The sequence below is a fragment of the Eschrichtius robustus genome, chromosome 20 (assembly GCF_028021215.1).
Source record: "Eschrichtius robustus isolate mEscRob2 chromosome 20, mEscRob2.pri, whole genome shotgun sequence".
Classification (NCBI taxonomy): domain Eukaryota; kingdom Metazoa; phylum Chordata; class Mammalia; order Artiodactyla; family Eschrichtiidae; genus Eschrichtius; species Eschrichtius robustus.
In genome coordinates this window covers 14,245,502-14,258,198 of record NC_090843.1, presented here as the reverse complement: position 1 = coordinate 14,258,198, position 12,697 = coordinate 14,245,502, and the positions used below count along the sequence as shown (strand labels likewise).

Sequence of the window (12,697 nt, the reverse complement as noted above, 5' to 3'; positions counted from 1 at the left end):
ATTATTAGAGAAATGCAAATCAAAACTACAATGAGGTACCACCTCACATCAGTCAGAATGGTCATCATTAAAAACTCTACAAATAACAAATGCTGGAAAGGATGTGGAGGAAAAGAGAACCCTCCTACGCTGTTAGTGGAAATGTAAATTGGTGCAGCCACTATGGAAAACAGTATGGAGGTTCCTCAAAAAACTAAAAATAGAGTTGCCATATGATCTAGCAATTCCACTCCTGGGCATATACCCAGACAAAACTCTAATCCAAAAAAGATACATGCACCCCAGGGTTCATAGCAGCACTATTCACAATAGCCAAGACATGGAGACAACCTAAATGTCCATCAACAGATGAATGGACAAAGATGTGGTACATATATACCATGGAATACTACTCAGCCATTAAAAAATAATGAAATAATGCCATTTGCAGCAACATGGATGGACCTAGAGATTATCAGTAAGTCAGAAAGAGAAAGACAAATACCATATAATGTCACTTATATATAGAATCTAAAATGTGACACAGGACTTCCCTGGTGGCCCAGTGGTTAAGAATCCGCCTGCCAAGGCAGGAGACATGGGTTTGAGCCCTGGTCCAGGAAGATCCCACGTGCCGCAGAGCAACTAAGCCCGTGTGCCACAACTACTGATCCTGCGCTCTAGAGCCCGAAAGCCACAACTGCTGAGCCCGAGTGCCAGAACTACTGAAGCCCGTGCGCCTAGAGCCCGTGCTCCACAACAAGAGAAGCCGCCGCTATGAGAAGCCCATGCACTGCAACGAAGAGCAGCCTCACTCGCTGCAACTAGAGAAAGCCCACGCACAGCAACGAAAACCCAACACAGACAAAAATAAATAAATTAATTTTTTTTTAAATGTGACACAAATGAACGTATCTACCAAACAGAAACAGACTCAGGGACATAGAGAACAGACTTGTGGTTGCCAAGGGGGAGGGGGTTGAGGGAGGGGTGGAGTGGGAGGTTGGAGTTAGCAGATGTAAGCTATTATATATGGAATGAATAAACAACAAGGTCCTACTGTACAGCACAGAGAACTATATTCTGTATCCTATGACAAACCATACAGGAAAAGAATATTTAAAAAAAGAATGTATATATATGTATAACTGAATCACTTTGCTGTACAGCAGAAATTAACACAACATTGTAATCAACTATACCTCAATTAAAAATTAAGTTTCTTCCTTTCTTTTGTCTTACAGGAAAAAATGCTCATAATATAAAATATAAGTTTAAGAAAACCATCGGGACTTCGCTGGTGGCACAGTGGGTAAGCCTCTGCCATCCCAATGCAGGGGGCCTGGGTCTGATACCTGGTCAGGGAATTAGATCCCACATGTATGCTGCAACTAAGAGTTCATGCATGCCACAACTAAGGCGCCCACATGCTGCAACTAAGGAGCCAGCGAGCCACAACTAAGGAGCCCACCTGCCGCAACTAAGACCCGGCACAACCAAATTAAGTGATTAATTAATTTTTTAAAAAGTTAAATTAAAAAAATAAAAAGTAAAATAAAAAAACCATAATCCAACCCACATTTGACAAAACAATTATATCCTTTCTTTTCTATTGCCACATTTTAGATATGTTTATTTTTTTTATCCCATCTTTTTCCAAAAACGAGTTGAGGGGGCTGATAGCTGGTAAACAGCAAACTTTGTTAAGTCATGCTTATTGTAATCTACTTTCATCAGTAAGAGACAAAAATAATAATAAACTTTTTAAAGATTCATAATAAAAATGCTGAAAAGAAAAATATTGAGCCCAACCTAGGTTTATTCTGATTTCTTATATCTCCATTCGTGGTACTATAGAATTAAAAAAAATCAATGTCTGACATATGGCAAGAAATTGATAAATATTCGTTGACTAAATAAATGAAATAGGCTCTAAAGCAGGGGTTCCCAAACCCCAGGCCACGGACTGCTAACGGTCTGTTGCCTGTTAGGAACTGGGCGGCACAGCAGGAGGTGAGCGGCAGGCTAGCAAGCAACGCTTCATCTGCCACTCCCCATCGCTCACATTACAGCCTGAACCATCCCCTGCCCATCCATGGAAAAACTGTCTTCCATGAAACCAGTCCCTGGTGGCAAAAAGGTTGGGGACCGCTGCTCTAAAGCATTACAAGATCCTAAAGTATTATGGGGTCCTAAATTAAAGACTCAATTATGCTTATTAAACTATCAAAATGTTTATGAAAAGTTCAATCAATGTTTGAAATCAGAAGACTTAAGTTAAAACTACAGTAATAGGAAAGTGTGAATTATAAATAATAAACTTACAAAGAAAAGAATTATAGATGAAAGGAACAGAATAGAGTCCAGAAATAGAACATGTATGTTGTCAACTGATTTTTAGCCAAGGTGCCAAGACAACTCAACGGAGGAAACAAAAGCATTTTAACAAATGGTGCTAGGAAAATCAGATATCCGTATGAAAAAAAAAAAAGAACCTGACCCTTATTTCTCACAGCAAATTTTTAAAAAGTTAAATTTAGGAGGATCCTACACCAAAATGTAAGTGCTAATATTATAAATATTGCAGAAGAAAACATAGAAAACTTTTAGAACTGTGGATTAGGAAAAGATTTCTTATATAGGACATAAAAAGCATGAACCATAAAGAAAAAAATTGATAAACAGGGCTTAATCAAAATTCAAAACTTCTGCTCTTTGAGACACTATTGGGGGGGGGGGAAAATGCCACAGATTAGGAGAAAATATTTGCAAAACACATATCTGATAAAGGACTTGTATCCAGAATACAAAAAGAATTCTCAAAGCTCAATAATAAGAAAACAACCCAATTTTAAAACCATGAGCAAAAGATTTGAACAGATATTCACCAAAGAGACACAGATGATAAATAAGTCCATTAAAAGATGCTTAACACTGTAGGTCAAAGGGAATTAAAATTAAAGCTACACTGAAGTAATCTCTACACACCAATTAGAATGGCTAAAATCAAAGACTGACAACAGCAAGTGCTGAAGTGTTGGCTAGGATTCGGAGCAACTGGAACTCTCAGACACCACTGGTAGAAATACAAAATGGTACAACTTTGAAAAACAGTTTAGCAGTTGTTTTTTTTTAAGTTAAACACATACTTACCATATGATCCAACAATCCTAAACATTTACCCAAAAGAAATAAAAACTTGTTCATAAAGAGAGGTGTACCCAAATGTTCATAGCAGCTTTATAAATAATGGCAAAAAACTGGAAACTAATGTCTGTGGATATTTGTGAATGGATAAACAAAATGGGGTACGTGTGTACAATGCAATATTCCTCAGGAATAAAAGGAACAAACAACTGATACACGACATGGATGGACCTCAAAAGCACTATTCTAAGTGAAAAGAAGCCTGACTCAGAAGACTACATACTGCATGATCCCATTTACATAAAATTCTAGAAAAGGTAGAACTATTGCAACAGAAAGTAAATCAGTGGTTGTCAAGGACTGGGGATATGAGGAGACTGGCTGTGAAGAGGCAGGAGGAAACTTTTGGGAAAGAAAGAAATGCCATTTGTGCAATCATCTATGTAGGAATTCCTACCTAAAATCAGGATTTATTTTAAACTAAGTTTTATGTCTGCTGTCAATTTTTAGTAAGAAACCAAATGCCAAACTTAAGACACATGTTGATATTTCTTAATTCATATCAAATGCGGTTTTTAAAAAGTCAATGCCTTTAGATACGATTCTAAAACAAACATAAAATTCTTCACTTTGTTCAATTAATTATGTATTAGTGGAAAAATACAAAAGAAAAAAAATTTTTAATGTTAGCATTCAACTGTAAAAAATGCCAAATACTGATACCTGGAAAACTAGCATTAGTGAAATATTAGTAGGCTTAGTGTTCAGCAAAGTTGCTCTAATCAAGCAAAAATAGATATGACTGCAATCCTAAATACAAGCCAATAACTAAGGTTAGAAAATACAATGGATATGCCACAAATATAAATTAGCTGGAATTACATTAAAACATAGGAAGAAAACTATTAAACTATCCTAAACAATATGAACAAAAGCTTAAATAAATGTAAAAACATAACATGTTCCTAGGTGGGAAAACTAAATACACTTAAATGCCTCCTTTTCCCAAATTAATGCATTCTAATTACAATCCCAATGAAATTTCTTTTTTTTTTTTTTTTATGTGGGATCTTCCCGGACCAGGGCTCGAACCCAAGTCCCCTGCATTAGCAGGTGGATTCTTAACCACTGCGCCACCAGGGAAGCCCGAAATTTCTTTTTAAATTTAACAATTTTAATATTCACATGTAAGAGCAAATAAGTAAAAACAGCAAAAAAATATTTCTAACACAATGAGAACATTAAACTAAATTATAAAGCTACAATAATGAAGAGTATGGCACTGAACAAGAGATAATCTGACTGTTATAACTAATTTGTTAACATAACTAAAAAGATATCACACCACTATGGAAAGGAAAAATTGATCAATAAATAATGATGTGATGACTGAGTAGCAATTTGGGGGGAAACATCTTCCTAAACCATTTTTAAAAACACTAAAATAAAATGTACTTAAATATTTACTAAGCCTCTTGAAGAAAAGGGTTTTCCTAAGTATAGTAATGATAGGAAAAACAAAGGAAAAGTTGGACAAATTTGACTCCTAAAGTAACAAATTTATTCAAAATCATTTTTCTTTCAAAAATGATCAAAATTAAAAGTCAAATAACAGACTGGGGAAAACGTCTGTAACAAATATGACAAAAGATTAGTATCTTTTTTAATTCTCAGGCAGATCACTAAGAAAAACACAAATGGCCTAAGTGGTAACTAGGACAAGACCAAACAAGGCAACAAAGAGAAATATAATTAGTAAACAGACAGGAAAATATTCAACTTCACAAGAAAATGTTAAATACTATATGCCATGAAGTTAGCGAACATTTTAAAAAACAAGAGCCAATTCTTGTAATAGAATATTAAGAGGGACACATTTATTCAATGCTGCTCTAAACAGGCACAATTCTTTTAGGAAACAGTCTGACGAAAAATTAATCAAGAACCTAAAAAGATCCACACCCTTTAATGCAACAGCACTCTCTCTATGGAAATTTCCTAAGAAAACAATCCCTTAAAAAAAAAAAAATTATCCATACCAAGGTGTTTACAAATTATCTATAATAACAGAATTTGGAAATAAAAGTTAAAACAAGAAAAAAATATGAACAATGGTTGTTGTATAGCATTCTCTTAACTGGTTATCCTAAAATCAGTCTTCGTGGTTCCCATTCCAGTCCATCCTTCCTATTGCCCAAAGATTAACCTTTCTAAACATCAAATATATCGAAGCTTAAAATCCTTCAATGGTTCCCACTACCTTAAAAAAAAAAAAAAAAAAAATCAAACTTCTTGACAAAATATAACAAGGTCCTAAAATGGGTTGGTCCCTGTCTACAAGCCTCACCTCTTGCCACTCACACCCAGTGCATCAGCCATAAAAAACACGTATAAAACTACACAGAATTACTTCTATGTCTCCAGCATTCGTTCAAAATAAAATTCCAAAAGGCTCTTAATGCATGCTGAAACAGGATTCTGCCTTCATGGAGCTTACAGCATAGACAACAAATGCCCTTCATTGAGTTAGGTCTGATGCTAGAGGAAGAGCCTCTTAGTCACAGAGGAAAGATCAACACAGGTCAAGGAAAGATCTGTGGATAAGGGTACCTTGAGCTGAGCCTTAAGAGATAAGCAAGTATCTCAGGGGACAAGGGTAATTCCAAATAAGTGAAATTATTTTATTTTCCACACAAAATCCTGTAAGTTTGTAACAGGCTTTCTAGACAGACAACTTGAGTTCTGACATGTACTTAACCTCTCCGAGTTTCTCCTACCTCTTGAAGTTATTATGAGAATTAAAAGTAATAACAGATGTAAACTTAATACAGTGTCTGGCACTTAATAAGCATTCAGTACATGTCCCTCATACAGAAACACCTAACAATGTTGATTACAACAGTATATTTCAAGGGTTCAGCTTTCTTAGAGCAAAGAAAGTAACAGTAAACAAAAAGAAAGGCAAAGAGAGAAAAAGCAGTAAGAACAGGGTTAAACATGTCACCATACAGCCAGAGTCAAACGGTTCTCTCTACATACCATGATGATATCCTTGTACTACACATTACAACAGCACAATAACTTATATTCATAATGATACTGAATCATAAATAAAACATTAAGTTCTGTTAAGTATGGTCTATTTGAAAGGAGTAGGGCATATTACATCTTTAAAAGCCTTCAAAATCTTTAAAAGACATCAAAAATAGCTAAAATTAAAACCTTGCATGGCTAAAGCATGGATCTTCATTTACCTTGAAACCTTGAGTTATATACTAAATATGCTAAATTACATGCTAAATAAATGACATGTTAGTATGTTGTGAGAGTTACAGTTCAACCAACAGGAAAAAAGTAGAATCCATGATTAAGCGCGCGCACACACACACACACACACACACACACACACACACACACACACACACACACTCTCTCTCTCTCTCTCTCTCTCTCTCTCTCTCTCTCTCTCTCTCTCTCTCTCTCTCTCTCTCTTTACTCACCAATGAAAACCAAACTACATGAAGCACCTAGGCAGGTTCAGCCCCCTGCCTGAAGGTTAGACTAGAAGAGAGAAACTTAAGAGAAAAGGAAGGAGCTAAGCCACATTGGCTTCCTCCTCAGAAACCAAGAAAAAAAAAATGAGCTGGGGACATTCAAATCACTAACACCCCTAGAACAAGTCATTATGGTGTACAGGCACATTCCCACTTAGAAAACTGCGAGGTATAATCAAGTTGTAATTTTTAAAGGCTTGCATCAATAAAATATGCAGTAAAACAATACTAAGATACCAGCATATCTAAAGTGAGACTTTTAAAGGTAATTTTCCTTTAGCTATAGACAAGGTTAACCTCATTACTGCTTAGGGTTTTATAAATTAATAACATGAGAAGCACTGTACGAAAACATTTAAATTACAAAAAGTTCTGCAATAAATGTTCTGGAGAAGTAATCTGTTATTTCTCCATATCTAAGAATTTTAAATATTAGAAATTATACTGCTTTTTCCAGTCTTTGGTTTTCAAAAACAGTAATATAAAAAATTACCCCCAATTTTTTTTTACCATCAAAGAATATCTTCTATCCAAACCATCATAAGAAAAGCCTATTCATAAGTATAATGTATACAAACTTTACATTTTATAATCAATTTGCTCTACAAATACTAGTTGAAATTGATAGCTTTACCATACAGCCCATTTTAATGATCAAGTGTTAATGTGTCATAAAAAATAGAAGTAGTTTGACGGACCAAATCAGATTTTAGCCACCAATGACCTGAGGAATCTCAAATTGGGGATTAAATTAGCCCTTCCTTATTTGCATCAACAAATACTAAACAGTTTGCTAGTTGACTGTGGTCTCAGGAATAACATGTGGAAAAGTTTAATATCTGTTGTGGGCAGAGAGCTCATGGTTCTAATATTTCTCCTTCAGTTTGTATGTATGTGTGAGAGTGTGTGTATGAGAGTGTGTGTGTGTATGTATGTGTGTGACAGACAGACACCATGCAAGAGTTGTTTACCTCTTTCAGTAAAGAGGCAACTCTACATTAAGGATATAATTGAGTAACTACAATTCATAAGGTACCTGGGAATCAAAGACCATCTATAAATTTAAAATACTAGTATGGTATTAACTTAAAGCAAAGAACAATTACTTTAAATCATCTTACAGCCCAAGTGTATTGTAAACCAAATAAAAAATCACTACGGGATCTGGTTTTTTTTTCTTTAATTTTCCTCTCTTATGGAACCCGAATCTAAATGAACTGTTAAACACTTAGTCTAAAGGTATGCCAAACATTTCTTAAGGTCTTAACAAAGAATCAACTTTTTTTTTTTAAACAAAACGAGGCCTAGGTTAAATATTTTATTTGGCTTCTCAAGATGGACTGAAAAGTTGGGCACCAGCTCCAGACCAATTCCTGGACGCACATCAAACACAGCCCTGTCATTTATCCAGTCAGTCAAAACAATCTTTTCCATCTAACTCTTTAATGTTTATGTCCTAAAAAGCTGCTAATTGAATCCAGCTCTTGAAATCTATGTGTTAAAATCTATACCATCTAATCTGTAAATGAACAAAAATGAAAAAATACATGTTAACTTTCCTGGCAAAACAGAAGAGAATCCACCATACGTAACCAAAATGGAGAGGGCGATGTTTTTAATATTTGAATAGTTTTCTCTTAAAATATGACAGACACAAATTCCCAATGGTTTTAAGAAATTGAGAGTATCTCAAACTGTTTTTACAATTAAGGGGACACAGTGTATTTAAAATTCCTCAGAAAAATCTAAAAATACAAAATCACTCTACAAATTTAGTCCAGTATTTTTTTGGAGGGATAGGGAATAAGTGTAATCTTTTCTCCTAACTTTACTCGTGAATTTTTATAATGTATCATACTCAGTAAGGAAACCACAGATAAACACTTTAAGATCTGTTGAGTCACACTAAAAACCTCAAACTCATTTTATCTGCAGAAAATCAAAATCCCTGTTTTCTCCCTCATGTTCTTATTGTGTATACAGCCTAGAAGGAATTAAGTGGCCACCAGCCTATTTCTGATACTTTTTGCACACCTGGAATCACAGGTTCTTTCCACCATCACTGACACAGGACTGACTCCAGAGAGGACCAGATAGAGTAGATAAACTCTAAAGCAACAAAGATCCCTTATAAAGGTTTCCATTGCTTGGTAAGAAAATAAGGAAACTGAATGGGGGGAAGTAGGGGAGACAGGCATCTCCCAATCCAGGTTTTCCATTAAGAACCACTCAGTTAATGATTCTTTGCAATCTTCCCTAAGGAAAGTAAAACTGTCATTAAAGTAATATATTTTAAAAACTGCAGCCAACATACAGTCAGGCTAAATTCTCAAATACCTAATTCACTGCAAGTTTTTATCTCACAAGTTCAGCCAGTGGACTGGGATGTGACACACAAGCATTCAATTACAAAATTAGTCCATATAAATCTCAAAGTCTAGTGGAGGCAAACATAATTACAGTTTATTCTTACACGCGCACCCACACACGCATACACACACAGATTCTCTAAGGAAAGCCACCTTTCTCACCACACATCTGAATATCAACGTGGATAATTAAGAATGAATACTGAAACTAGGATAAGTACACTGGTTTCCATTACACTTTTCAAACCCCAAATAATTTTTCCTTATAATGAGGTAACACGACCATGTAAGAATATCAAAAATGGCACACTGTAAGCAAAACGTACCTGTAACGTTAAAGATTTCATGCACTTGGAATCTTAAACACTTTGTAAGAAAAGCCTGCTATCTAGCAACCCCTCCAGACATTCTTTTCCATTTAGAAAAGGGAAGGGGAGGAGAGTGGGGAGAGAGAGAAAACTTCGCTTAAAGTCTGTCTGAGTACATACTTAGAAATGGACCCCAAAAAATGTGTTTTTAAAGCAGGTCTAGAGTTAGCAGTGAGACACATGTTCTGCGGCCTACAAGGAACAACCCCAAACACGCTACCCTACAATCAAACACTTCCAAAACACAGAGGGTACAATGAGCCCGAGTCGTCGGATCAGGCAGACACACCGGAAAAGTCAACCTCAGTCTCCTTCCCTCTCAAAGCCGTGCGTTTCAGGTGTGTGGCACCGGCTGCTGTGGCTGGCAGCAGAGAGGGAAGGTTCTGCACGCGGGCACAAGTGGGCGAACAAGTTAACAACCAGGGAACACACACACACACACACACACACACACACACACCCTCCCGTTAAGCGCTCCATCTTTAAGGAGTGTTTACTGCGCGCAGTCAGCAGCCGGATTCAATAATCCCCGCCACAGGAGCTCCTCATCCCCTCCACGACCCCACCTGGGCAGTAGCCCAAGGGCTGCTTCCCGACACCTCGGGAGAGAACCGTGCTTCTCGGTCCAGGCTTTTCGACCTCAAATCCGCCAGGAATTCCAACCGGGGGACCACCCCCCCCCAACAAAAGACCCCCGAGTCACCCTTGGCTTTTGTAAGAATTTCCAAACAAGGCAGAGTGGTTTGCAATTACTCTCCCTGAACTAGGCCTTCCCACGTTCCCGACTCTCCACTCACCATTGATCGCGACCCTGGCCCTTCTCAAGGCCACAGGCACCCCCCCGCCGGCTCGGCCACCCCGCGGCCGCCCCGGCCCGGCTCCCGCCGCCCGCCCAACCCCCTCACCTGTCAGGCGCAGCTTGACGGGCCCGTTCCTCCGGCCCCCGGGGTTAGACATGTCCCCGGCGGCGGGGGCGGCGGCGGGGCTGCGGCCGCGGCGCGGGGCCCGGGGCCGGCGGGCGGCGGGCGGGGCGGGGGCGACGGCGAGGCGCGGCGCAGTCACCACAGCGGCCGGGGCTGGGGCCCGAGCAGCCGGCGCCGCGGCCGCCACGGCCGGAGGGTCCCGGATGTGCCGAGCGTCGTCGCCATGAGCCGCGGAGGGAGCGGGACGCCGAGCTCCCCCCTCCTCCCACTTCTCCTTCCTCGGCCCGGGACGCACAACAAAGCGGCAGCCGCGGCCGGCCGCGCCGCCTCCGCCCGCTCCCGCGCCCCCGCTGCCTGCACGCAGCCGCCTCCGCCTTTCCCTCCTCTCGGCACGGCAAGGCCCAGGAGCCGACGGGGCCGGTCGGTTGAGGCGGGCGGTGCTCGGCGGCGCCGGAGCAGGACTCGGGGCTCGGCCGCTTCCTCCTCCACCCGCCCTCTTGTCTGAGGGAACCGGGTCTTGGGGCCGCCGCCGCCGCCGCCGCCGCCGCCGCCGCCACTCGTCGGCTCCGGGGGCGGGGAGGAGACGGGGGGGGCGGCACCGACGGGGGCGGGGCCGGAGGGCGGGGCGGGGCCGGAGGGCGGGGCCTGGGCAGGCGCGCGCAGGGTGCCCCGGGCGCTGGGGCGCCAGGCCCGTGTTCGGCCTGGGCGCGGCGGTCTGGGCTGGTGTGTCGTGCTGTCCCATGCAGGAACTTGAGGAAGGAGCGGGCAAAGCAGCAGAGTGGCGGCGCCGAGGTCTGTGGTGCCAGGAGGGCCTAGTGTTCAGCCCGCTTAAGGGAGAGCTTTTGTCAGTGCAATGCAGACCGCTTTTATTAGACGCCCACAGCGTGCAGGGTTGAGAGGCTGGGGCGAGCAAAGTTATAACCGAATCCGCTGCGCTCCGGATTGAGCGTCGCTGGGTTGAGGGAAGAGACACTATTCCCTTACCGAGGGTTCCAGCAAATCCCCCGGGGTGTTTTGCTCCTGGTATCGTAGTTGCCACCACCATCCAGGACTCACCTGGTGAACGAGATCAGGTTACCAGGGCCTGCTTGGGCTCTTTTTTCAGCTGTAGCTCAAGGATAGGAGGATAATAATGCCTGCAAGGATAATTAACAAGATAAGCCTTCGAGAGCAATGTATGAAAAGCTCTTCGTACAGTACTGTATTTCGTTATCTCAGGAGGGAAAAAATAGAAAATGAAATAAAAATAAGTGTACCTTACCCTTTGACCCTGTAATCGCACTGTTAGGAATTTATTCTTGATATGATAGTACAGATGTTCTTTGCAAACTTCGGTTAATAACAAAAGGAGGATGAGCTAACAGCCTAATGGCGAATTACATGAACAGCATGGGTTTTAATGCCGCCATTTAAATGGCAATTATGAAGACCATATAATATGGAAGAGTTAACAAATAATCAAGCTTAAAAGCAGAATAAAAAGTTGTATGTATGCATGCAAACGTATGCATGGGGGATTTTTTGTGTGCTTTGTTAGTTTTGCTTAAGACTACTACTATTGCAATTTTAAATGTTTAATAAAGTCTGATATATTTTAATCCTAAGTCAGTGTCAGTCATTTCTTTTAATTCATCAGTGATGTCATTTTATTCTCCAGATCAAGTTACCTCCAAGAACATCTCATCAGTCTGGATACAGCCCTACAATTAAAGTGATCCAAAAATTATATAAAGTTCTGGAAGTTAGACTAGAAATGCAGGGGACGGTGCTAGAAATTCATTCAACAAATACTGAGTGCCCACTATGTGCAAAGCAGTGAACAAGTTCCTTTAGAAATGCTTCTTTGTGCTACAGAAGCTCTGAAGATACACTAATCAATTTCAACAATAGTTGTGATCACAATTTAAACGACTAGATGTATAATGGCAATAAAACTTAGCAAACTGATGTATACATACGCATTTGCCTCATTCTAATGGCACCCACTGTTCCCAGCCACCCACTAACACAATTTGTAGCTTTGTATTAGGTAACAGAAGTTTGGATTTAAGAACACAATGGAGGAGCTGTGGAGATTGCCTGTTGTGAAGTTTAAAGCAGTACATTCAAATATGTAAGTGACAGTTCAGAAAAATGTATACATGCTTAATATGCAGAGGAGGATTTGTTTACGCTTGCCTGCATGTAAGTTTAAATCTCATTGTTTAAAAAAAAGATTCAGATAAGAATACTTTAGGGACTTCCCTGGTGGCCCAGCAGTGGTTAAGAATCCGCCTGCCAATGCAGGGGACACGGGTTCGAGCCCTGGTCAGGGAAGATCCCACATGCCGCGGAGCAACTAAGCCCGTGCGCCACAA

At 40.3% G+C, this 12,697-nt stretch overlaps 1 protein-coding gene across 2 annotated transcripts in view; it reads right to left on the bottom strand.

The window, feature by feature from the left end:
• Window positions 1-10,427, bottom strand: part of SMURF2 (SMAD specific E3 ubiquitin protein ligase 2) — a 124,402-nt gene extending 113,975 nt beyond the window's left edge. For both annotated transcript variants that reach the window (XM_068529716.1, XM_068529717.1), the window contains exon 1: window positions 10,323-10,427. In XM_068529716.1, coding sequence (XP_068385817.1) covers window positions 10,323-10,374 — 52 coding nt within the window. In that variant the 5' untranslated portion in view covers window positions 10,375-10,427. The remainder of the gene's footprint in view (window positions 1-10,322) is intronic.
• Between the last annotated feature and the right edge of the window lie 2,270 nt (window positions 10,428-12,697).